The following is a 24,250-nucleotide window of genomic DNA, read 5'->3' as shown; positions in this document are numbered from 1 at the left end:
ACCCTCCCCATCACTGCCCTCTTTCCCTGGGTCCTGCTCTCCTGCCACCACCTCCCCTTAGGTCTGACATTAATCCCCTCACACTGCGCTCCCCAAAAGCATTGCCCTTTCAACTTTGGTACTGCCTTTCCCCCACCACTGCCCTCTCCTGCACACATACCCCTTAGTCTTGGCATTGTCCCCCTATTGGAGAGAAGAGGTCTTCTCTCAAACTGCCCCTTCTTCCTGGTTGCCTCCTCTCTCATACTGCCTCTTCACTGGGCACCGACCCCTCCCCTAGAGCACTGCCGCTGTCCCCTAAATGCCCCTCATCCTGGGACTGCGCCCTCCTACAAACTGTTTCTGGGGCCCGCGCTCTCCCGTGGCTCTAGCTCTAACAATGCCTATCCACCCTGTGCTCACTCCACCCTGTTCTATCCTTCCAAGGACCCCGATAGAGAATGCGGAGCCCCAGCAGGCCGTTCCCCTAACACGGCGAGACGTCAGCAGCTACTCGGGTTTCTGGTTGGGCCCTGCCAGGGAGAAGCGACCTCTGCTCCCCCACACCCGCCTCCCAGGAGTGGCCTCCCCAGCACCTACAACTCCCTTCCCTCAGGCCTCACCTCTTCCCGTACCCTCTCCACCCCCCCACACCCCGCAGGCCTGGCAGCTCCAGGTGCACCTCCTTGAGGGAGCCCCGAGGAAAGAAAGAAGAAAGGGAGGGAATGAGGAAGGCGGCCTAGAATTCCCCTCTGACTCGCTCCCAGTTGCTTTTCACCCTGGATGGGGCAGAGGGGACTACCCGGACTCTCCTGAACCACCTGTTCCTCTCTAGGAGCAGAGAAGGGGCTGCTCCTAACGGATCGAGTCTCAGGAGCCCAATTTAGACGGTTTTGGAGCCCCAAGCCCCAAGCCCTACTGAACCCCAACGTCTCCAAGTCCTCCTGCCCCGCCCAGAGAGCTGTGGACCAGGCCCATCCCTTCCACGTGCCAGCGGACCCGCCCTCGCCCCAGCCGTGGGTGCCCCAGTCAGTCCCCAGCCTCCAAGGGAGGGGGCGCGTGCTCTCACGCAAAGCGCCCCCTGCCGCCTCTTTCGAGCCTGAGAGGCGGCTCCATCGCAGACCCCAGGCGGGATGGGCCGGCCCCTCCGGATGGGCCGGCGGGCGGAGCGGCGCAGAGGGCACCGCCCTCGGCCCGCCCGCCGAGGAGGGGACGAGAGCGGGAGGCTGCGCCTGCGGCGCCCGCCCGGGACCCGCCACACTCTGCACTCGGCCGCTCGGGCTGCGGGGACCGGACGGGTGCCTGCTCGGGCTTTGCGGGCTGGGAGCAGAGACCAGGCCGGAGCCCGAGCGGCAGAGGGAAGCCAGAGGGCAGTACACGGAGATGGCGGCCGTGGCGGCCGCGGCGGCCGAGGAGGGGATGGAGCCGCGAGCGCTGCAGTACGAGCAGACCCTGGTAAGTGAAGCCGAGACGAGCTCGAAGGGTTGCACTTAGGCACAGCTGTTCCAGATTACCCTAGGGAGCGCAAGGGTTGGGGGCCTACCCAACCTCCGCCTCAGTCCTCTGAGCTGGGGAAACTGAGGCTGAGGAGTCCGAGAGGCTGCAGCGCCAAAAGGTTGGAAAGCTGCTTGCTGGCTTCTGGCTGAGCCTGGGGGCCTGCAGAGGACAATGACACCAAGTGTTTATCTGCGGTGTGCTTCCCTTTACCCCCACTCCAACGCACTCGTTTTCTTTGCCCCTTTCCTCACCGTTTGAGCCCAAGTCTCAGCGCGCTAATACCCCTCCCCAGTACCATCCACACCCTTGAACTTTCTCCACACCCCTTCTGTCTCCACCATCCAAGACATTCCCTGTGCCCCTACAATGTACATGAATGACATTCTGCTAGGCATAGAATCTAGAGTGTGTAGACAGGTGATCAGACCCAAACCTCTGCCTTTGTGGGCTCAAAACCAGCATTGGCAGGAACCTCTCAGTCGATCCTGGCTAGGGGAAATGGCCTGCCACCTTGGAGGATAGGAGCTTTAGGGAGGATGGGTGAAACAGATATGAGTGTGGGAATTGGGACCTCTGTCCATTCTGACCCCTCTGTCCATACAGCCCCCACCCAACCCTGGGTGTTCCTTGACCTCATTTTCTACTGAGGAGGGGTCCTGGGTTTTCAGCTGATTCAACCTTTACTTAGTATTTGAGAAGCCATTTGACCCTTTTTTATATCACTTGAGTGGAAGACCTAAGCCCTAGGTAAAGGAATAGCCCATGGCTCCTTTTTATCAGCTTGGGCTGGAATTTGCCCAGGAGGGTGGCAGGGAGGTAACCTCTCCAGGTGAAGAGGGCCTGGGCTGTAACTGAGTCTGGGAGGTGCCCAATTACAAAAGAGAGAGAGAAAGGGAGACTGGATGAAACAGGATGACCAGGGGAGGTGGTAGGTATGGGAGCAGAGCAAAGGGAGCAGAACAAGCCCTTGGGACAGGGTGAGAGATATCTGTAGTCTACAGAGGCCAAAGAGGGGGCACTGATCATGGAGCCAGGCACCTGACCTCCCAAATGGTGTCTCTGTTGCACCAGCCACATCTCCTTCCCTTGTGGCTCTATCTCAGGAATGAGCTCTCAGGGTCAAGCTCTCTCCCGGCATTCTGTGCTCCAGCCTCTCCCCCTTGTCCTTCCTACCCTTTTGTCTGTCTCTCACCTCCCCCCTCCTACACTGTATCTCTATATTCTACCCTCTTTTCCTCCTCCCTGCTTCTTTCCCCCCTCATCTCTCCTGTGTTTTCTCTGGCCTCTCTCTAGTTCTCCTCTCTGAGCTTCTCCCTTTTCTCACTATCTCTCACTCTCTGTCTGTGTCTCTATCTGTCCCTCCCTCTCCCCCCTCCAACCCCAGCCCCAACAGGAGCCCTTTGTGTCCTGAAGCTCTGCGGGTGGCAGCCGGAATCTACTCCTCCCCACCCCCCAACACACGCCCAGCTTGGCAGGTCTAGCCATAGCTCGGCTACTCTTCCGTCCCATCACCCAGCATCCACAGTCACAGCTTTGCCATCCGCAGCCTCTGCTGTCCCCGACCTGCTACTGGACTCTGGGCAGCTCTAGAGTGGGGCTGAGGCCACCAAGCACTCTCCACCCTCATGGAGAAGCTTTCCATTCCCAGCTGGGCGGGTTGGCTAGTCGGGGGGTGGAGAATGGGGACAAGGGGATTAGGGTGGGTGGGAGGGGTGCAGCTGATTTGGTAACAGGCCAGAGGCCCAGCAGGAACGTGATAAGGATTGGGGCCGCGCCTGCTTCTAGGCCCTACTCAGCCGCCCTCAGCTCTGCCAGGCTCTTATTGTTGCCCATATGCCCTTGACCATCCCTTATTCTCTGACCTTCCTTCCTCCCACTTTCAGACTGTGCCTTAGGCTTTTCCATCTTTTCCCTCTTCTGGAGCCTTCCCTCCCACTCCTCTTCAGTGCTCCCACCTCTGGCCCGTGAGAAGAGGACCAATTATTCTGCCACCCCCAGATCTGTGTCCCTGTACCTTGGCTGTCCCTGTCACTGTAGCCAGGGCAGCCCCCACACTCAGCAATGTACATTGTTCCCACACGCCAAGCCAGAGTGGGAACTGTGGGTTCAAGGGGGCTATATAATATGGAGGCTGGGAGAAGGGGAGTCAAGGCCCCAGGCGCCCTCCCTGTATCCCCACTGAGCCCATGCACACTAATGCCCCATCTTCCCCATTGCTCCAGATGTATGGCCGGTATACTCAGGAACTCGGGGCCTTTGCCAAAGAGGAAGCTGCTCGGATTCGCCTGGGAGGCCCTGAGCCCTGGAAGGGGCCCCCTTCTCCTCGGGCTCCCCCAGAGCTCTTGGAATATGGACAGAGCCGATGTGCCAGATGCCGCAGTGAGACCTGGGTTGGGGCAGGGGACCTGGTGGGGTTGTGATGTGCTGAAGGGGGAAGAAGCCATTGGAGCTACCAGTGGAGGAAGGGGAGAAGCAGTAACCAGGAGAGGAGTACTTTGGTGCCAGACTCCCTGTTGATCTTACCTTCCCTGCTCCCAGTCTGTTCAGTACGCTGCCACAAGTTCCTAGTATCCAGGGTTGGTGAAGACTGGATCTTCCTGGTCCTCCTGGGGCTCCTCATGGCACTGGTCAGCTGGGCCATGGATTATGCCATTGCTGTTTGTCTACAGGGTGAGAGCAAAGGCTGGCAGTGGGAGGACTGGGGAAAACCAACCTACTTCCAATGGGCAAAAGTTGTTGAGGCTTCTTGGCCACTGATCACTTTCCCTATACAGTCTAACTGCCTTCGGGCACAATACTGCCACTCCCATAGGTCATAACTTGGTGGTGGTTTTTTGTTGTTGTCTTGATTTGGTTTGGTTTGGTATGGGGGATTGAACCCAGGGCCCTTAACCACTGAGCCACTTCTCCAGCCCTTTTTATAAATACTTTATTTAGAGCAGGGTCTCGTTAAGTTGCTGAGGCTGACTTTGAACTTGCGACTCTCCTGCCTCAGCCTTCTAAGCCACTGGGATTATAGGTGTGTGCCACCACACACGGCAAACTTCTTGCCTCTTTCCAACTGACCCTTTTACCTACAGTGGGCTTTGTCCTAGTCTATGCCCTAGGGCCCCTTTCCTTCCATCTGTACCCAGGCTCTGTGCAATATTCCCTGGGAAAACATCATATTAGTGTGTCCCAGTGGCCAGGAGCAGGTGTGTGCATTGGGGTCCAGCAGCATGTCCTCTTTCCACAGCCCAGCAGTGGATGTCTCGGGGCTTAAACACCAGCATCTTACTTCAGTACCTGGCCTGGGTTACCTACCCTGTCGTTCTCATCACTTTCTCAGCTGGATTCACACAGATCCTGGCCCCTCAGGCTGTTGGTATGATAGGAGAGAGGAGAGGGCAGAGGTCAGGCCTCCTGAAGTGTGAACATCAAGTGACTTTTATGGGCATGAACCCCCTCCAGGGTCTGGCATCCCCGAGATGAAGACCATCTTGCGGGGAGTGGTGCTGAAAGAATACCTCACTCTCAAGACCTTTGTGGCTAAGGTCATTGGGCTGACCTGTGCCTTGGGCAGTGGAATGCCCCTTGGCAAAGAGGTAATTGCAGGTTGGGAAATGGAGTCCTTCCCAGTGGAGAAAGAGACCAGGCCAAGATCAGGGCAGGGCCCCTCCCCACTCATCACAGGCCCTCACCCTGCAGGGCCCTTTTGTGCATATTGCGAGCATGTGTGCTGCCCTTCTCAGCAAGTTCCTTTCTCTCTTTGGGGGTATCTACGAGGTAAGGGGATCCCTGGGGAAAAAGGGGGGTGGGTAGGTGCTGAGCCCAGGCTAATGCCCCCTTGCACCACTCTTGCCAGAATGAATCTCGGAACACGGAGATGCTGGCTGCTGCCTGTGCTGTGGGCGTGGGCTGCTGCTTTGCAGCACCTATTGGAGGTAGGTAGGACTCCTCCATGAGCACAGCAACCCAACCCTGCCTTGGCCTCTCCTCCTCTGCCCCTCTCCTCTGGGTCTGAGTCCTTAGACCACGCCCAGCCCCAAGTAATGCTCTCGCCTTCCCCTGGCAGGTGTCCTGTTCAGTATCGAGGTCACCTCCACCTTCTTCGCTGTGCGAAACTACTGGCGGGGCTTTTTTGCTGCAACCTTCAGTGCCTTCATCTTCCGGGTCTTGGCAGTCTGGAACCGTGATGAAGGTGGGCGGCACCTGGGGGATGAGGGAGCCCAAGATGATTTAGGTGGGGGATCGCTGAAGCTAGACCTGCCTCCCTGCTACTCCTTCAGAGACCATTACTGCACTCTTCAAAACCCGGTTCCGGCTCGACTTCCCCTTTGACCTGCAGGAGTTGCCAGCCTTTGCTGTCATTGGGTGAGGAACTGAGGGGTGGGAGGTGGGGGCGGACAGGAGGGAGGCTTCCACAAGAAGACCCTCTTCAACACTAGTGCTTCTTCCCTCTCTAGCATTGCTAGTGGCTTTGGGGGAGCCCTCTTTGTCTACCTGAACCGGAAGATTGTCCAGGTGATGCGGAAGCAGAAAACCATCAATCGCTTCCTCATGAGGAAGTGAGTTGACCATAGACTTCTCCAGGAAGCTTTGGGTTGTATGAGGGCCAGACACGGGGCAGGGGGACAATGAGGAATGGTACAGTGAGGAAGAGAGAGTGGCCTAGGCACTGCACTGAGAAATGAGCCAATCGTGTTTCCAGGCTGACTAAACATTCTGACGTTCATATGAATTACTGGAAAGTTGAAATTTTAGTAGTGACAAAGGATATTTGGGATCCAAGACTGAAGCTTTCTTTCGTCCTGTGGCCTGGCCTAGATGGCAGTGTTCCCTGGAGAGTGTTTGTTTGCCTTGGTTTACCCCCTGTGACCCATGGGAATGGATGAGATTTTTTATCTCTGGAACACAGCTCTCAGTTGTGACCCTGATGATTAGGAGTGGAGAGGCCTGAGAAGTGACTTTTGTTGAAATTACGTCCTTAAGGGAGAGGGCAGCCAACTGAACCTGCTCCCTACAGCACCTTTGGTCCACTTCATGAGTGACCCCAGCTTCCTCTACACTAACCTTCACCCCAAGTCGCCACAGAGAGACAGAAGCAGAAATGTCTCTATACCCTCACACAATGTGCCCTTCAGTTGGGCCTTCTGCGGGTGGAGGGCAGAGTCACCGCTCAGAGGTGTCCAAAAAAGCATTAGGGATGGATTTTCTGCTGCTGCTACTCATAAGAGCCAATACTCTGCTCTGACCTCAGCCCTGAGGTATGTGAGGGCACTCAGCTCATTGCCGTCCCTAGGAGGTCACACTCCCCATGCCTGATGCTGTGAAACCTATATCTCTAGACGCCTGCTCTTCCCGGCTCTGGTGACCCTGCTCATCTCCACTCTGACCTTCCCCCCTGGCTTTGGGCAGTTCATGGCTGGACAGGTAACCCCAGGCAAAACTGACACGTGCACTCCTCCCTCAGACACATTACTTCTAAAGTAACAGCCCAGCAAGACTCTGGGATCCCTGTTCTTGTGGGTTCCTTTGGCTCTTTCCCAGCAGCTTGTCTGTTCCCTAGCCTGAGGCACCCTGTTTACCTTAGCTTTCACAGAAGGAGACATTGGTCACCTTGTTTGACAACCGGACATGGGTCCGCCAGGGCCTAGTAGAGGAGCTAGAGCCATCCAGCACCTCACAGGCCTGGAGCCCACCCCGTGCCAACGTCTTCCTCACTCTGGTCATCTTCATTCTGATGAAGGTGGGGCTTCCTACATATACATATCGCTAACGTTACATAGGCTTACAGGGTGTGGGCGCTGTCCCAAGCACTTGCTTTGTGTTAACTCCTTTAAGTTTCATAGCAAACTTATAAGAAAAGTGCTCTTGTCCCTGTTTTAAAGACACGGAGTTGAAGCACAAAGAGGTTAAGTAATTGGCCCACAGTCACACAGTTATTCAGTGTGTAAGGATTTGAACCCAAGCCATATGGTTCCAGAGTCCTTTCCCTTCCTTTCACCTCCTGGGATTCTGGGATACCTGGGGAGATCATTCCCACTGATAAGCAAGACAGGCTTCCCTGGGGGGCACCTCTGCTTGTTTGAACTGCCTCTTGTCTGCAGTTCTGGATGTCTGCACTGGCCACAACCATCCCTGTGCCTTGTGGGGCCTTCATGCCTGTCTTTGTCATCGGTGAGTTTGCAACTGCCTGTCCTCCCGGCCTGCACCCTCCCCATACTCTGGCAATCCCTGGCCATCCTCTCTCTGCCCAGGAGTGGGTTTTAGTCCAGCCCCTTGCCCAGACCCCCAACCCTGCAGGGATGCCCCCTGCACTGAATGACCCACCGGCCCCTCCCCCACCCTCTGACCCTTTCTCTTCCTAGTGCCCCTGCCCTCCCCCTCCACTACCTTTTTCTCTTCCCACCCCACTCCCTGAAGGAGCAGCATTTGGACGTCTGGTGGGTGAAAGCATGGCTGCCTGGTTCCCAGATGGGATTCACACAGACAGCAGTACCTACCGGATTGTGCCTGGGGGCTATGCAGTGGTTGGTGAGTGCTGTAGGTCTCTTGCTTTGCAGTGCTGGAGATCAAACCCAGGGTCTTGCATGCTAGGCAAACACGCCCCCAGCAGTGTAACCCCTGACCCTCACTGTCCGAGTCTGCCTTGGAAGACCACTGCCCCAGCCACAGAGTCTGAGTCTTTGGTGCCCCCTGCTGGCAGATGAAGAGGTCCAGTCCTTAGGGACGGCCCTGAGGGACCACCATAGGCCCTGCCCAGGGAAGGGAGGGTCTTCTGGGGCCTGGGAATCCTGAGACTGAGAATGGCTCTCCCCAGGGGCGGCTGCACTGGCAGGAGCAGTGACACACACAGTATCCACAGCCGTGATTGTGTTTGAGCTCACGGGCCAGATCGCCCACATCCTGCCTGTCATGATTGCCGTCATCCTGGCCAATGCTGTTGCCCAGAGCCTACAGCCCTCACTCTATGACAGCATCATCAGGATCAAGAAACTGCCCTACCTGCCTGAGCTGGGCTGGGGCCGCCACCAGTATGGAGGACAGGGTGCAAAGGGTGTGGGTGAGGGGCAGAAGGCTTCCTAGGAGCCCTCTCACCCACCTCCAGCAAGGCCTTAAGCTGGGGGACTGGCCATCTTGCTCCTTCCCTCCCTTCAGGCTGCCTTCTCCCTGGGGTTCCCTGTAGGTTGCCCCAGCTGACCAAAAAGAAGGGTGAGGCCAGGCACAGTGGCACACATCTATAATCCCAGTGACTCAGGAGGCTGAGAGAGGAAAATCACAAGTTCAAGACCAGCCTTAGCAGCTTAGCAAGGCTTTAAGCAACTTAGTGACCCCCTGTCTCAAAAAGTAAAAAGGGCTGGGGATGTAGCTCAGTGGTAGAGTGCCCCTGGGTTAAATCCCCAGTACAAAAAATAGTGGTGGGTAGGTACACTTCTGGACACTTGACCCTTTGTCCCTTGTCCTCTGGGGCTCTGGGGCCTTCCCTGTGACACTGGGGTGGTAGTGCTCTGGGCTATTCTCCTTATGCTGATGACAAACTGAGTACCCCACTCTGCCCCTAGGCAGTACCGGGTGCGAGTGGAGGACATCATGGTGCGGGATGTTCCCCACGTGGCCCTCAGCTGCACCTTCCGGGATCTGCGGTTGGCACTGCACAGGACCAAGGGTCGCATGTTGGCCCTAGTGGAGTCCCCTGGTGAGGCTAGGAGGGTTCCCAGGTGCTGTGAGCACCTCCCAGGGTTGTAGCTCAGGGATGGGCAGGGAGCTCAGGACTAGTCTCCTTGGTTCCAAAGGGAATGGATTAGCACTTGCCAGGCAGGGGTTTCCCTGTGGTGTGTATCCTATATCCAAGGCCCCACTATGGGTGTGAGAGAAGGTCCAAGGGGTGGGAGGGTCACCCCCCCAGCAACTGAGTCTTCCCATTTGCTCTATCCAGAGTCCATGATCCTGCTGGGGTCCATTGAGCGCTCACAGGTGGTGGCCCTACTGGCAGCTCAACTGAGCCCCACCCGCCGGCGACAGTACATGCAGGAACGTAGAAAGGCCCAGGCATCTCCACCTTCTGATCAGGAGAGTCCTCCTAGCCCAGGGACGTCTGTCCGCTTCCAGGTGAGGGGAAAAGCCCCACAGCCACACACACTTCCAAAATATTATTGTATAGACGGATGGGGAAGATGATTTAGAGGGTGGTCTGGAGCCACAGCCTCTCCAGCCCTTTCCTGCCTATGCAGGTGAACACAGATGACTCAGGCTTCCCTGCCTCCCGTGGGGAGACTCACAAGCCCCTGAAGCCTGCTTTAAAGAGGGGACCCAGCAATGCCACCAACCTCAGGGAGAGTCCTACAGGTGAGCTCATCTCTCCTCCATCCCATACACAGCCTGAACTAGGCCACTGAGATCCATAGGATTCCTGCTCACCCTATCAGCTAAAAGAGACCCCCCCAGATGGGCCAGGGGTAGAAATGAGACACCTCTCTCTTGCTTTCTCTACCTCTTCTGGTCCTCTTCCCCCAAGATGACATTTCCCCTGGGGCCTTGTGTTTGGGAACACAGGCAATGTGGAGTCAGCAGGCATTGCCCTCAGGAGCCTTTTCTGTGGCAGTCCACCTCCTGAGGCGGCTTCAGAGGTGAGTGGTTGGAGCCGCCCCTCCTGGTTTACTTTATCCCCAGTTCCCTCTATGGCTGAGACCCCCCTCTCCATTAACCAGTCAGTGCCTGCCCCATTCTACCTGCCCTCTGCCCTCCCAGCTGTCAGCTCTGATCCTGCAGGGTGCCCTTCCCACTGAGCTCTACCACACCCTTCACCTCCCCTCTCCATATAACCTCAACACCTTTCCTCTCTGGTTTGGCTCTGACAAAGTTGGAGAAGCCAGAATCCTGTGACAAGCGCAAGCTGAAGCGGGTCCGAATCTCCCTGGCGGTATGTTCAGCCTCTCTTCCTGCAGCTCAGGAGCACTGGGCAGGGAGGTTTGAAAGTCTAGGCTGGGTAAACCTCCCAGAACTGGAGTTCCACTCACCTCCCTCCCTCCTTTCTAGAGTGACTCGGACCTGGAAGGCGAGATGAGCCCTGAGGAGGTAAGGCGCCACTGGACTCTGGACCCTGTTTCTTCCTGGGTGTGTTCGGTCTTTCTGATGGGAAAGACCATGGGGTAGAATAAAGGGCAAGTCGACCTTTAGGAAGGTGAGAGCAGCTTTTGACACCTTCTCCCTAACCTTCAGTCTCTTCCTCTCAGATTCTGGAGTGGGAAGAACAACAACTAGATGAACCTGTCAACTTCAGTGACTGCAAAATTGATCCTGCCCCCTTCCAGCTGGTGGAGCGCACCTCTTTGCACAAGGTAGGGCCAGTGGCCTGGTGTGGAACAGGATAGGGATCTGGGTCTGCCCCCACCACCACCCGCCCCACACACATCAACAAGTTTAGAGTCAGGCCAGTGGGAAAGGAAGGAGGCGAGAGAGTAGACTCTGTTGAGATGTTTTTCAGATATGTTACTGTGGGCAATGGGAGGCTGGAAGCCAAGGCCCCTTAGCCTTGCCCTTGCTCCATAGTGGAGCCAGGCATCATTTTTCCTCTGCTTAGCCTCACCCCCAGGAATATTGGAGCAAAGCAGCAACAAAGACAGAGCTTGAGCTGGTTGTAAGCCAAAAGGCCAGGCCAGGGTCAGAGCTAGGCAGGAGGCTGCCAGAGCCCAACAAGGCTGATACACCCACACTGAAAAGATCGGGTGAGAAACAGGCAGGATAAGAAAATCTAATAAACAAGCTAACAAATAGCCAAGTAGGGGTGGAGAGACTGCAGAAAAGAAATAAACAAAGATGAGAAACACTCAGTGGGGGGTTTGGAATGTCAGACCCCAGAAAGTCTAGTTTAATATGGGCCAAAGGAAAACTAGTAGAGACTCAGGAAAATAGCTCAGCAGAAAGTCAACACCACTGCAGAATTGGGGAGATTCAGTACAGATAGGTGAATAGGGGGTGAGGCAGACACCTGAGGAAGGTGGGGGCCTTCTGGGGAGTATGGCTTCAGGGCTCCCAAGAGGTAGCTGGTGCCAATGGGCACCTATAGGCTTCTAAGTGAAGGCAGGGAGTGCAGACACACCCCACAAAAGCTAAATCTTTGACAGACTTAATGTACAAACCTCTGTTGGAAGATGTGGGTTGAGGGGACAGGCTTCAGGTAAAACTCCCAAGGCCCAATGCTTGGGTGGGTGGCTGGCTTAGGCACAAGAGTCAGCGTTGCATGCTACAAGCAGAGGTGGAGGCAGGAAGGACAGGGGACAAAAGAGAAACAAAAAAGCAAACAGCAATAAAGGAACTTGGCAGCATTTAGATAAAGACCTCAGATTAAAGTGAATGGGGAATTGCAATACAGTTGCAAGAAAAAGAGGAGATAGGCTTAAAGATAATATATTAGGCTTTTATTTAAAGCCTTTGTCCCTAAAACTGCTAAAGCTTTTCCACAATGATTAATCATCTTAATCTTCAGACATCCACAATAATGATGATGATATTTTTGAGTGTTGCTATATGCCAGACATTGTGCTAAGGTCATCACATGTGTAATCTAATCCTCACAACTACACTATAAGATAGATATGGTGATATTCCAGTTTTTATAGAACAAATTGAGATTCTGGGAGGTAAGCACAGCTAGTTAGGAGTGGAACTAGAACCTGGAATACAAGATGGTCTGACTCAAAAAGCCTGTGGCTGGGCTGGAGTTGTGGCCCAGCAGTAGTGAACTTGCCTAGCATGTGTGAGGCACTGGGTTTGATTCTCAGCACTGTATTAAATAGATGAATAAAATAAGGTCCATCAATGACAACTGAAAAAATATTTTTAAAAATAAAAATAAAAGGTCTGTCGTCTAAGCCATTCTAGTACATAGGAAAACTGAGGCCCATGACGAGGAGGTCATTGCCTAAGTCAGTTTAGCAGAGTCAGGCCAGAACTCAGAGCTCTTGGTCCTGCTCCCAGGATTCTTTCAGAAGACCACATTGTCTCTTCCTGTCAGTTCATTGTTCTCAAGCCCAAGAAAGTTGGACCCTCCAATGGGCTCCCTGATGTCTAATTAAATTAAAAGGGACAAAGCAGATGTTTGTTACAAACGTAAAAATCAGAGGAAGAAAAGCCTTTAAAAGGAACCAATCAACAAAAATAAAAAGAACTAGATGATAAGGACATAAAAGATTAGAATTCAAAATGTCTCTGCAGGCCCGAGGAATCAGTAAGTAGTAGCCCAGTCAAGTTCAGAAGAAAACATTCCAAGAGGAGAGAGAATACTTTGGAGACTGTTCAAGAACCTGTGTTGTTGATCATGTGCCAGCCAGGTACCTCATTCATTCAGGGGTCACCTACAGAGAAACAGCGGGAGTTGTGAGGGCCAGACCAGTGCTCACTGCCACGTGTGAGTTAGCTGTGCAACTTTAGCAAATTTCTTAGCCTCTCTGCGCTTCACTTTACTTATCTGTAAAGTGGGGGACCTGCCTCATTTGGCTTTCTGAAGATTAAAGGAGATAAGACCCTGGAAGCACTTAAAACGGTGCCTCACACAGAGTATTTAAAACGTGTTAGGAATTACTACTGCTACTTATACTGAAGAATGAACAGTGGGAGATTTTTAAAGATGGTACAATGAGAGGTCTGAAGTGTGGAAGAAATGAATATTTTCAGAAAAGAGTCGAGTGATTATGTGAGTCTGGAAGCTAAAATGCACCATGGAATCGGCCAGTAAGACAAGCTGGGGATGGCTTGGGAAGGATCTCATGGACCATTCTAGGAAGCTAAGCACTGAGCAAGTCTAAGAAAACAGGACAGCAGAGCCAAGCCAGAGAAAAAACCCATTCTACGATTGTGGCCCTAGTCCTGGTGAAGATAGCGAGGCTAATAGCTGGGGAGAATAGCGAGGATGTTTAGGAAGTAGATTGGTGAGGCTTGGTCACTGTCACAGACAAGTGATTTACAAACCTAAAAAGCATATTGCCTGCCAGAGCCCACTCTGATTAGGAAAATCCAAGGGAACTATTTAATAGGCTTCTTGGGAGAAGATGAGAGGGATTATTTGACCATAAGGCGACAAGGCTAAGGGATTATTAAAACAAGAAACCCTATAATAAAGATGTTTCCCACTGGAGTCATACAAGGAAATTAAGGCTGACTTGTAGCATGTAGGATTCAAGTTAGATATGAGGAAGGACTTGCTAACAACATGACTATTTTGTAGATACTTAAGGGACACAGAAGAGCTTTTTCCAAAACTGAACTTCTTGCCTCTTTTTATAAATACTGTCATGCCTTAGATGGAAAAAGGAAAGTTCTAGAAATCCCTTTCTATAGAATTTCAGGGTATAAGAAAACAATTAAAAGGTGTTAAGACAATTTAAGTGAGTTCTAAGTAATTGGTACTCAAGAAGCAGGGTTATTACTGCCCATCTTGAATCAACCATTAAGCCAAGAGGCTTACAATTAAACTCAGAACAGTGAGATAATTGATAGGCCGAAATTCCAGGAACTGCTGAGTCAGGAGAGCTGTTTTCAAGATATTTGGCCCAAGAAAATCCACTTACAGCACAAGGGGGACTGACTGACAATTTCTGAATTCTTTTTTATGGTCCTAGGGATTGAACCCAGAGGCACTCAGCCTCTGAGCCACATCCCCAGCCCCTTTTCGTATTTTATTTAGAGATAGGGTCTTGCTAGGTTGCTTAGGGCCTAAGTTGCTGAGGCTGGCTTTGAACTCACGATCCTCCTGTCTCAGTCTCCCAAGATGCTGGGATTACAGTCGAGTGCCACTACACTCAGCCCAATTTCTGAATTACTGGGGATCACATTTGAAAACTTGGGAGAAGGCCCAAAGCAAAACAAACATAGGGACATGAGGGTGACCTCATCAATTAAAATGATATAAGGGATTTCAGCCATCAAGTTTCTGAAGCCTACAGGCACAGAAACATTCTATTTTCCTTCCAGTAGACCTGTCCCCTTCTTCCCATTATCTGGGATACCCCCACAGACCCTGTCCTGGGTCCCTTTGGCCTGTGATTTCAGAACTGCCCCTTCCAACATCAAATCCAATGTATTTTCTCTCCACCCTGCAGACTCACACCATCTTCTCACTACTGGGAGTGGACCATGCTTATGTTACCAGTATTGGCAGACTCATTGGAATTGTTACCCTAAAGGAGGTGAGATAGTAGTAACCCACAAAGCCACATCCCCTTCCAATGACATGGAAGCTTATGTTTACTTCCCCATAGGAGTGCTGGGGAGGGGCCTGAGCAGAAAGCTCCAAGTCCAGACAGCTGACAACTCTCATTTTCCAGCTTCGGAAGGCCATCGAGGGCTCTGTCACAGCACAGGGTGTGAAAGTCCGACCACCCCTTGCCAGCTTCCGAGACAGTGCCACCAGCAGCAGTGACACAGAGACCACTGAGGTGCATGCACTCTGGGGGCCCCGCTCCCGCCACGGCCTTCCCCGGGAAGGCAGCCCTTCTGACAGCGACGACAAGTGCCAGTGAACCCTTCTGTGGGTGGCCCAGGATGGTGGTAGCCATATCCCTTTTGCCTTGGGAAAGCAGGAGGCAGCTGGAGCTCCAGTCCCCTGTCCAGACCTGGGATGCTAGCTTCTCCCAGTGTATCCTACCTGGAATCCCACCCAGCACCCACCTGCAGGAAGATTTCCAAGTGCAGGAAGATTGGCACCACCCTGGCAGGATGGGTCACTTGACCCCTGCTCCCCTTTGAAGGGAAAAAAGGTAGAACTAAGATGGGTTTATACTGGAACCTCCAATGACCAGATGTATATAGAGATTTACAAAGATTTTTATATTAATTTAATAAAACAAATTCTTAAATAGAACAAAATAAACACCTAATGAGCCACTTATATATAGAATGTTTGTGCCCATTGGCTCTTGTTCTTACCTTGGGTCCTCTTACCTGCCAAAGCCTATAAGGCTCTTAATTCTGCAGTCACCTACCCTCCCCACAGCCATAAAAGTCTGGACTCCAGTGTCCTTGGAATACAGGATCTGCCAAAGATCTCCATGCTGGGTCATCAACACCCTGGCTGGGGCAGGGTCCCTGGTACTGTAACTGTGGCCTTTCACTCAGCCAAGAAAGGCACTACCCTTGCCTCCCCTAGGAGAGGCACTCCCTCATGACCATCAGGCATCAGCTGACATATTCCTGGCACCCCTGTGGCCCCCTTGTGGCCCTCTCTGGAAGAACATCGAAGTCACAGCTTTAACAACCAGAGCAACCCTTTCTTCCAGCTCCACCCTCAAGAGAACTCCAAGTGCCCACACATCCTTGGAAGGCTGGGAAAGGGCCCAGGCCTCATGGGAAGGAGGGGCAGGAAAAGGGTACATGCTTCCATTGTTCCAGTGCCTCCCAGAGAAGATCCGACTGAAAAAACAGACCAGAAACCCTCTGTCTTTAGGGAAAAAGAAGAAGATTTAGAGACAATGGAGAGGTGAAGCACAGCACGTGCCCAGCTGGGCAAGGGGTCCTTAGGGGGTGGCTCAATCCACAGGAGCCAGCCCCCCAGGTGGAGGTGATTCTATCAAGCACTGCACATGGACTCGGAGGTGAGGAGAGAAGCAGAGAGAGGCATGGGGAGGGCAGAGGAGGTGGCCAGGCTCCCTCCCAGTCCATCCCACAGCCCAGAAAAACCCCCTCAGGGGTTCACATCATCCGAGGAGAAAATGTGGCATTTTGGATTTGAGAACATGAACATCACTGTCTGCCACAGCTGTAGCCATGCCCCAGGGGCCCCGGGCAACCCCCGGCAAACCCCAGGAGTGGGGGCAGGACATGCGCCCCCAGCCCGGCCCCTGGCTCCTCTCCAAACACTTTCATGCAAAACACACAACGGACAAGTGAGGACTCCCAGTAGCCCTCTAGGCTGAGGAGCTTGCTGAGAGCCTTGAACCCAACACTTGGGCATGGAGGCTCTGCCCCCAGCAGCAGCCAGGGGACACATGCCACCACCAGGCATGATTTGAGTCACTGTTCCTCTGGCTCTGCCTCATCCTCATCTAAGGACACCACCCCAGAAGAGGCCATGTCAGAGGCTTGTCGCTGCCGTTCCCAGCTGCCCACTGGTAGTGGGCAAAGCGGCTGGCAGTCCTTGCAAGGGTCTGGCTCCTCTTCGGCAGGGGAAAGGCAGGACTCCGTGAGGGGCGAGTTGTAGAGCGAGTCCTGGGCCTCCAACGGGCCCAGGCTGTGAAAGGCACTTTCCCGGCTGGGGGGCAGTTTGGCGAGGAGCAGCTCATCACCCAGCAGCTGGGAGGTCAGGCGGGCTGGGGAGCCCAGCAACCCATCCTCCAGGCTGCACAGACTAGAGCACAGGGTGTCTGGGGACACGGTCTGCGAGCAGTCGCTCTCAGGCTCCACAGAGCCCTGGCGCACAGGCCGGGAGAATCTTCGGCCGGTGAAGAGATCCTGGAAGTGGGGCCCCAGAGGCAACTGCCCGGCCATGTCTGCGAGGGGGAAAGAAAAGAAGACAGGTCTGCTGGCCCCATTTCAGTTGCCCAACCTGGAAGCCACATTCCCCTGCCCCACTCCATCCTTGCTATGGGGTTGGGGCTGGGGAGTAGACACAATCTTTCAATGCCTTAAAGTTCTCTTCATGGTGAATTAGGGATTCTAATAACACCTACCTTGTGGGGTTGTTGAGAGAACAAGAGTCAGGCACACAGGAAGCAAATAATAAATGTACAGCCACCACATGCAGGTTGTTCACTGCACAAGGCAGTGAATGTGGGCTGAATTCCAGCTCACTGAGCGATATGCCCTGGCCTGAAGCTGTGCCCACCAGAGAAAGGGGTGCCTTTTTAAAATTTGCTCAAAGATTCCACATGGGGTAGTAACAGCCTCAGACAAATGTTAGTTATTATCTCAGGGGTCAAAGAAGGCCTGGAATACAATCAAAGGAAAATGCTTGTGGATTGGGGTTCCATCTTGGCCTGGGCATCCAAATCAGTCCCCCTTTTACTGTAGCAACAATCACTGGGTCTGCTCGGATATAGAGGGTGCCATGGAGAATTATTACCTAGCTGGAGGGGTGGGGGCTGAGAGGGTGATCTTCAAAGGCTTAGGGGTTGGGGGCAGGGTCCTGTAAGGCTTGAGCCCAGAAGCTGTAGAGAAAGTCAGCCATGAACTCCAGGGAAACAAGATGAAAGGAGAGCTAAGCACAGCTGTGCAGCCCTGCAGGGTCCCCTCCACAGGCACTGGCCCCGAGAAAGACCCACAAGCTGGAATGCAAGGATGCTGAGCCAGAGCCAGCACAGCCCTGTGGGAGTCCAGGCCCAGCATGCCTTCCTGTTTGCCTGGGGCCAGTGCCCTGTGAGGTGCTGCACTGCGGCTCATCTGTCCTGCCACAGCCAGCCAGAAGGCTGCCTGAGAGGAAAAGGCCAGGGCACCACAGACCCTCCTGGAGACATGTCTGCACTTGAGTTGTCCAGAGGTCTCTGGGCTTTTTTTTTTTTTTTTTTTTTAAGGACAGTGAGGCCCAACTGCACACAAGGGCAGAGAAGGCTCAGCACCTCTAGGAAAGGAACCACTCTATTTCCAACTACTGATATCCCAATGCATGAGTATGGCTAGCCCTCCTGCCCCTGGGGTGTCAAGGTCTGCCTGAACAGTCTGTCCCTCTCCCCTCCCCTTCCAAAGGCTCTGAGTGAACCACAAGGCCTATCAGGCAAGTCCACCCCAGCACACAGGATCAGCACAGAATGCCCCTCACCTGTGTCAGTTCCTCCAGCAAAGTCCTCGTCATAGGAGTCGTCAGTGGAGTCGTCACCATCCACTGAAGACCATGCCCGGAGCTTGGCTTCTGCGATAGCAAACTGCTCTGCCACTCCTATCAGGAGGATACAGAATCCATTAACAGGAGCTCAGCTAAGACCAGGGATCAATTTGCAGATGGGAGAGCAGAGATGGGTATGAAAAGACTTCAACCCCCCTGCCAGACCCAAGATCAGAAGCAGCAGTATAGGACTGACTCCTTATGCCACCCACCTGCTGCAAAGCGAGCCTCTTGTTCACCCTCACTGAGGTCTGAATAGGAGGAAAAGGCTGATTCCAGGGCAGCAGGTGAGTCACTTGGCTTACTCCAGCCCTTCCACTCAATGAGGTGAGCCACCCGGCCCTGGGCCATGGCTGTAGGCTTGGTCACGTGATCCTTCACCACCTGGGAAATGCCTGGGGGTGGGAGAAGGAGAGAGAAGCCTCTTAAGGATCATGGTTCAAGAAACACCTGGAAGGGAAGTGGAAGGTAGTGGTAGTAAGGATCCAAATGCATGTGGGTAGGAGGAAGGGCTGGGATTCTTTAGGAAAAGGAGGATCCCAGACAAGGCCCAAAGGAAAGACTTCCAAAAGATATGTGTGAAAGGGAGGAGAAAGGACAAAATGGGCAGAGGCTATGGGAGGTGGGTGCATACCATGCAGGGAGGATCTGGCCAGCGCAGCAATCTCCTGGATGGTTAGGGCTCTCCGGGACTTGGGCAGCATCGCGATTGTGTCTCCAACATTCACCTTGAGGGGCACCATCAGAAGGTCAGTACCCTCTGACAGCACTGATCTTCACCCCAATATATCCATACCCTACCCAAGGTATCAGGGTGACATGGGAACTGGGAAGAATGCCAGAGCAGCACATATGGCCCAGTGGTGCTGGGAAACTTAAAACTAGGACCAGTGAACTGCACTCCCAGGGAGCAATGTAGCATCAGGCAGGCACAAGGGAACAGAAGTATAGCTAACCTCCACCTTCCCGGCTACCAGAGGAAAAACAGGCAGGTCAGGAAGTGAAGAGCCCTGAAGTGGGGGCTCTGGGGAGAGGAAAGATGAGGAAGGCAGAAGGTTATAATATCAGAGACTTCCTTAATTTCCTCTCCCCTTTGCTCCTTCCTCCTCTCTTTTCAGATCTACATTCCAGCTATTCCTAGACCATCTACCAGAGCCACAAACTCAGCATGACCAAATTTAACCAACACCTTCTCCCAACATTCGGCTCTGCTTCCTGTCTCCCTTATTTTGTATCACCCCACCATTTTCTCATTCAGCCTGATGTCAAACCTCAACATTAGTCTCGGCTCTTCCCTAAGCTCTTTGCCTGCCCACATCTGTTAAAACCTCATGATTCTACCTCCAAACTGCCTTTACTACCACTCTCGTCCTTTCTGCTCCCACTGCCCTTCCTCAAGCCCTCAAAGATCCCTGCTCAGATTAGCACAAGCTGGGGTTCCCCAACCTCCTCATACTCTTATCTTCTCAGCCCAGGATGTTATGTGTGAGTATTCTCTTTCCCTCCCTCTCTTCCTATGGCTGGTTGGCTCCTTTGAACATCCTTCCAGTGTTGGCTGAAATATCACCCCCTCAGAAGAACCCTCCTGGCCACCCTGCCAGTCTGTCCTCCCTATGTAGTCTCCAAGAAATCACTATCTTCTATCAATCATAATATGTAATTATGGTCTATTTCGTGTGTTTCCTTTTCTTGTTGGTCTCTCTCAATGGTCTTTACCTCCTTGAAGAATTCTGTCTGTTGTGGTCACTGATGCACCCCAGTATTTTAGTACAGTGCCTAATAAAGTGTAATCTCTCTCTCAAAATACATTGGCTGAATAACGAGAGACATGCTATTAAATGTAAGCAAATAATTTTCCTGGAGTGCAGCTGGTCACAGCATATCTCTATTAAATTTTATAAAAGTTAAAATCTTTTCAGTGACATCAGTGTAGGCTTCATACCCAGGCTCTGTGAGGCCCTTGCCTCCTTTCAGACCTCCTTGGAATTCACCACTGGTTCCCTCTGTCCAATACAACCCCACTATGCCTTCCCTGTCAGTAAACAGCCTGCAGGCCTGCAGGAAAAGGAACCCAGCTTTCTTCTGGGCCAGAAAGCCTTTCTTGACTGACAGAATGCTTCCTACCATGTAAGGTCTGCCTCAAGTGCCACTTCCTAGTGGTGCTTTCAGCCCAGACTGACTGACTTTTCTTTGACACCCTTCCCCCAGCATTGCCCTTGTATGGCTCCTCGGGGAGCCCTGAATGGCAAGGCCTGATTCTGACCCATCTGAGTTCCTACTTCTACTCTGCACCTGGCTCAGTGCTCCTTAGCAAACCCAACAAATGTTTTCCTCAATGAATGGAGGCACACCCCAGCTTCCCAGCGTTGCCTTGCTCTCCTCTACTATATTCCCACCCTGCACGAAAGCAGCCTCCACCTGCCCCTCAAGCCCACCCTCTGCCCCTCCCCTTCAGTACCTGGCTGACAGGGCCCCCAGGGTGGCGCCGTTAGCCTTCGGGCAGGCCTAAGGGGAGGAGCACTTACGGGGTGTTTCCAGGCTCGCTCTCCCTCCCTCCTCTCGCTCCCCCTAGGCGCCGCCGCCATCCGTGCCCAGCGCTCCGCGCAGCTGCGGCCCAGGCCCAGAGAAAAGGTGTATGTCTCCCTGGCAACCCATCACCATGCAACAGGGTCTCCCGGGATACGGCCCGGGATGCGCTGACGTCAGCGCCGAAGGCGCGAGCAAGCCCGCCCGCTGGCACAGAGCCGAGCCGAGCAGACCCGCGCGGGGGCGGCCTTGCTGCCCGTCGGCCGGATAGCGCCTCCGCTTGCAGGAAAAGGGGGCCCGAAGCAGGCTGGCGAGGCGGGGGTGGGGGAACACAGATCCCCTGGATGTAAATGCGGTCCCTGCCCCCCAACACACCGACACCAGGGCCAAGCACCTCTGGCAAGTCCTGGCTGTCCACCGAGGAAGGACGAGAGGACCGGCTCCAGCCTCGGAGGGTCCGAGCAGATCCCAAAGAGGATAGAGAAATGCCACGAGGAAGTTCAATCCACTCGACAGCCCACGCGGGGTCCGAGGACACTGAGGAGATGGGGAAAGACTATTCAGCTGGGCCCCCACTTCTGCCAAGATCACGATTTTCATCCAGTCTTGCCATATCATTTCTTGGCATCCCCTCCCCCACTAACCAGAACATCAGCCACCACCTGGGTCTCCTCAACTCCGAAAACCCCTATCCCACTGCTCGGTCTCTAGGGTTCCTTTGTGGCAGCCCACTGGCCACCCTCCTCCTCTACAAATATTTTGCCATCAAAACTCAGCGGTGAAACCCAAACATGGATAATTTCTAAATCTTCTTCCAGTTTCTCAGCCTAACCATTCCTCTTGGAAAGCACACTGAATTCTCCCACCATCACTGTCCCCCTCCCCACCACTACCCAGACCCTTTGCAGGCTGGCTGCGCTTCCTTCTCTCCTCCACTGCCTTCGTTCTTTCCCCTCACCGGCCTTATCTGGTCAGCAGCTCTTTACATGTTTTTTTCCCCCCTGATTTCTGCCCCATCCTAAAGCCTTTTCCTAATTCTCTGTTCTTGCTTCAGCCTGGTTCCCAACATCTAAGCCAGAGTAATTTTCCTCTTGCCATCTGAGCACCTAACTCCTCAGCTTCTTATCACCTCCCAGATCACATCAAGGGTCTCCAGTCTCACCTCTTCGACTTGTCTGACAAGTCCATCGTCCTCCAGGCCCTTCACGCTGCCACAGAAACATTTTGCCCAGCACAGAAATCATAGGCATGCTGGCTGTGTTGATGCGGAGAACCAAAAGCCCAGAACTGCTCCAGGCTCAGCTCCCAGTTCTATTCCTGTTTTGGCTCCGGATGCTGAGCCAGTCCCCTCCCCACTTGGAACTTGTGCCTAGTCACATAAGGAGAACACTCCTGCCTCATGGCTTTGAGGAGGTGGGTGTGCCAGGGGCCTAGCCAAGCTCTCTGGGGCTTGGGGAACTAAGGCCCATCCCCTAGACAGTGCCAACAGGCCATGTACATCACAACTGACCTTTAGCTGGAGCAGCCGTCTCTGTCCCTGAGCCTCAGCCAGCTGGTGGTCCCCAGAAATGCTACCAACCAGAAGGAAGACAGGTTACAGGCCATCCCTGGCCCCCAGCTGGTACCCAATCAGGGTTCTCAAGGCCAGTCCTGAGGTCAGCCAAACTCTCCCCTGACTACAGGAGGGGATGATTTCCTGAACTTCAAGCAGGCCAGAGGGATCAGAGCAGCCTGCTGCTTCTCAGCTTCAAAAGCCATGAGGTTTATTTAGGACTACAAATCCCAGAATCCCTCCAGGAAAGTACAAATCTCAGCCAGAGTTTAGCTCTGAAGAATCTCAAGTACCAACCATACTAAGGCCTGTGTGACTGACCACCTGCCCTAAAAGCCCAGAACCCATTCCAAATCCAGCCCTTAACATCACAAGTCCCTGCCTGGCCTTAGCTTTGGTGAATTCCATGACACTGAAGTAAAGTAACCTGGCAGACCTTAGATGCATAGGACTAAGGCCAGGCCCCTGAATGCATAGCCATCCATGGAAACTAAGGCCCAAGCAGGGGTCAACAGTTGTGAGAAGAAAGCCTTGATGACCTCCCTCTGAGCTCCCCTTCCTCCACAGTGTAAGAGTGACTTGTTTTTGTTTTTAGTGGTGGTGCAGAAATGAAATTAAAAGTTGTAAGAGGTGAGAGGTGATCAGGTGCTCACAGGTGCCCTACATGGGGCCTTAGACCCCTTGATCAATCAGCTGACTCTGAAGGGTGAGCAAGTGTTAGGCCAAAACTCTGTGATGAGGTGCTTGGCCCGCGTTTGCAAGGCTGCCTCCTTAAAAGAATAACGACCTAGCTGGGAAAGGCAGGGCCACTCCCAAGACAGTGAGAGGAGAGGTGTAGGCAAAGGGGAGTGTGTGGGCACGCAAGGCCAGTCGCCAGGGGCGGTAGAGGCGGGGACCTCAGCTGCCCCAGTCCATCCCAAAGCTGTGCGCCTCTGGCCACCCTCAGGAGTGGGGGGAATACAGGACGGCGGCGAGACCATGGTCTGCCTAGCAAAGCCAAGAAGCAGACAGGCCACCGGAGCGAACCGGACTCTGGCTAGCCCCCTCCTCGCTCATTCCATTTTCCTCCTCTGGCCTGGCCCGCCTCCCCGGTGCAGGCTCCTCCTTCTGCCGCCAGCCCCCTCCTCAAGGCCCACACCCACCCGCGGCCCGCGCATCGGGCGGCCGCAGCCCGACTCCCCAACGGTGCCCGACCTCCGCCTCTTACCCTGACCCGCCGGGCTCCGGGAGCCGATACAGCCCATGGCCGGGCACCCAAGCACGCTAGCCCGTGCTCGGGGCCCGGGCCATCGCCTCGCAAAGGGTACGGCCGCTGCCACCACCAGGGAGGGGACAGCCCGTGAGGGGAGGGGGTGGGAGCCGCGCGTCCGTCGCCGCTCCCGGGAGAGGGAACCGGGCCGGTGACGTAAACATAGGGGCGTGACCGCCCGCGTCTCCACCTAGAGCGGGCGGGACAAAGCTGACGTCACAGCCGCGCTGAGGGAGCTTAGGGCCGAGTTCGGAAACCGCTGGTCCTGTACTCGCCAGCCTCTGTCAAGCCACCTTGAAGGCAGGGGAGGTGCTCTCTGGGCAGTGCTGCCACACTACTCGAGGGCAGAAAATCTTGCTCACCCAGTCCCCTCAGTAAAAGAGGACATCCTTAAGTCAGAAGGGCTTCTCTGCCATCTGACAAAACCCAGAGACTTCTTGGCACACAGGGGAATGGATCACATTCAGGTAAGAGCAATAGTCCGGCAACTATCTTCTAATAAGTACTCCACAGGTACCAGACTTCCCTCTCCTCTCATAACCAAGAGTGAACTCCTCACATCCACACCAAGATCCTAAACCCTCCGGAAGGCAGTGGCTTCTCAGATGCCCAAAATCATGGGTCAGGAGAGGTGCCAGGTTATAGGAACAATGCT

At 53.9% G+C, this 24,250-nt stretch overlaps 2 protein-coding genes across 6 annotated transcripts; one reads left to right on the top strand and one right to left on the bottom strand.

Moving 5' to 3' along the window:
- The first annotated feature begins 1,254 nt into the window (after positions 1-1,254).
- Clcn2 (chloride voltage-gated channel 2) lies at positions 1,255-15,207 on the top strand. Of its 2 annotated transcripts, none has more exons than XM_071615160.1 (24): positions 1,255-1,434; positions 3,699-3,855; positions 4,015-4,146; positions 4,805-4,840; positions 4,927-5,060; positions 5,164-5,241; positions 5,321-5,399; positions 5,531-5,656; positions 5,745-5,829; positions 5,922-6,023; positions 6,804-6,888; positions 7,049-7,204; positions 7,566-7,635; positions 7,882-7,992; positions 8,279-8,492; positions 9,021-9,154; positions 9,395-9,567; positions 9,690-9,804; positions 10,012-10,085; positions 10,319-10,378; positions 10,495-10,533; positions 10,692-10,796; positions 14,556-14,642; positions 14,781-15,207. In XM_071615160.1, the coding sequence occupies exons 1-24, from the start codon at positions 1,363-1,365 to the stop codon at positions 14,973-14,975; spliced, it is 2,619 nt and encodes an 872-aa protein (XP_071471261.1). In that variant the 5' UTR covers positions 1,255-1,362; the 3' UTR covers positions 14,976-15,207. The 2 variants fall into 2 exon arrangements, with proteins under 2 accessions (XP_071471261.1, XP_027807336.1); XM_027951535.3 differs by having other exon boundaries at positions 4,712-4,840.
- A 121-nt stretch (positions 15,208-15,328) lies between these two features.
- On the bottom strand, positions 15,329-23,734 carry Fam131a (family with sequence similarity 131 member A). 4 transcript variants are annotated; one of them, XM_027951538.3, is made up of 7 exons: positions 23,554-23,734; positions 22,305-22,365; positions 21,189-21,331; positions 18,903-18,996; positions 18,481-18,663; positions 18,206-18,322; positions 15,331-16,940 (listed from the first exon to the last, which is right to left on the bottom strand). In XM_027951538.3, exons 4-7 carry the CDS (start codon positions 18,970-18,972, stop codon positions 16,465-16,467), a joined length of 846 nt encoding a protein of 281 aa, XP_027807339.1. In that variant the 5' UTR covers positions 18,973-18,996; positions 21,189-21,331; positions 22,305-22,365; positions 23,554-23,734; the 3' UTR covers positions 15,331-16,464. The 4 variants fall into 4 exon arrangements, with proteins under 4 accessions (XP_027807341.1, XP_027807339.1, XP_027807338.1 ...); XM_027951540.3 differs by lacking the exons at positions 22,305-22,365; positions 23,554-23,734 and adding an exon at positions 21,957-22,222 and having other exon boundaries at positions 15,329-16,940; XM_027951537.3 differs by lacking the exon at positions 22,305-22,365.
- Between the last annotated feature and the right edge of the window lie 516 nt (positions 23,735-24,250).

The sequence above is a fragment of the Marmota flaviventris genome, chromosome 8, assembly GCF_047511675.1.
Source record: "Marmota flaviventris isolate mMarFla1 chromosome 8, mMarFla1.hap1, whole genome shotgun sequence".
NCBI lineage: Eukaryota > Metazoa > Chordata > Mammalia > Rodentia > Sciuridae > Marmota > Marmota flaviventris.
The sequence above is the reverse complement of the archived record's forward strand: the minus strand, read 5'-3'. Positions and strand labels throughout refer to the sequence as shown.

What these genes read in the sequence shown, in the direction of transcription:
- Fam131a (XM_027951540.3), bottom strand. Translation starts at nt 22,044, where the DNA reads ATGCCTATGATTTCTGTGCTGGGCAAAATGTTTCTGTGGCAGCGTGAA. An exon ending in ACAGCCAGGACTTGCCAGAG is followed by an intron (nt 18,997 to 21,188) that starts GTGCTTGGCCCT and finishes GTGCCCCTCAAG; the next exon opens with GTGAATGTTGGAGACACAAT. An exon ending in GGCCAGATCCTCCCTGCATG is followed by an intron (nt 18,664 to 18,902) that starts GTATGCACCCAC and finishes TCCCACCCCCAG; the next exon opens with GCATTTCCCAGGTGGTGAAG.
- Clcn2 (XM_027951535.3), top strand. Translation starts at nt 1,363, where the DNA reads ATGGCGGCCGTGGCGGCCGCGGCGGCCGAGGAGGGGATGGAGCCGCGA. An exon ending in CATTGCTGTTTGTCTACAGG is followed by an intron (nt 4,147 to 4,711) that starts GTGAGAGCAAAG and finishes CTCTTTCCACAG; the next exon opens with CCCAGCAGTGGATGTCTCGG. An exon ending in GCGAGATGAGCCCTGAGGAG is followed by an intron (nt 10,534 to 10,691) that starts GTAAGGCGCCAC and finishes TCTTCCTCTCAG; the next exon opens with ATTCTGGAGTGGGAAGAACA.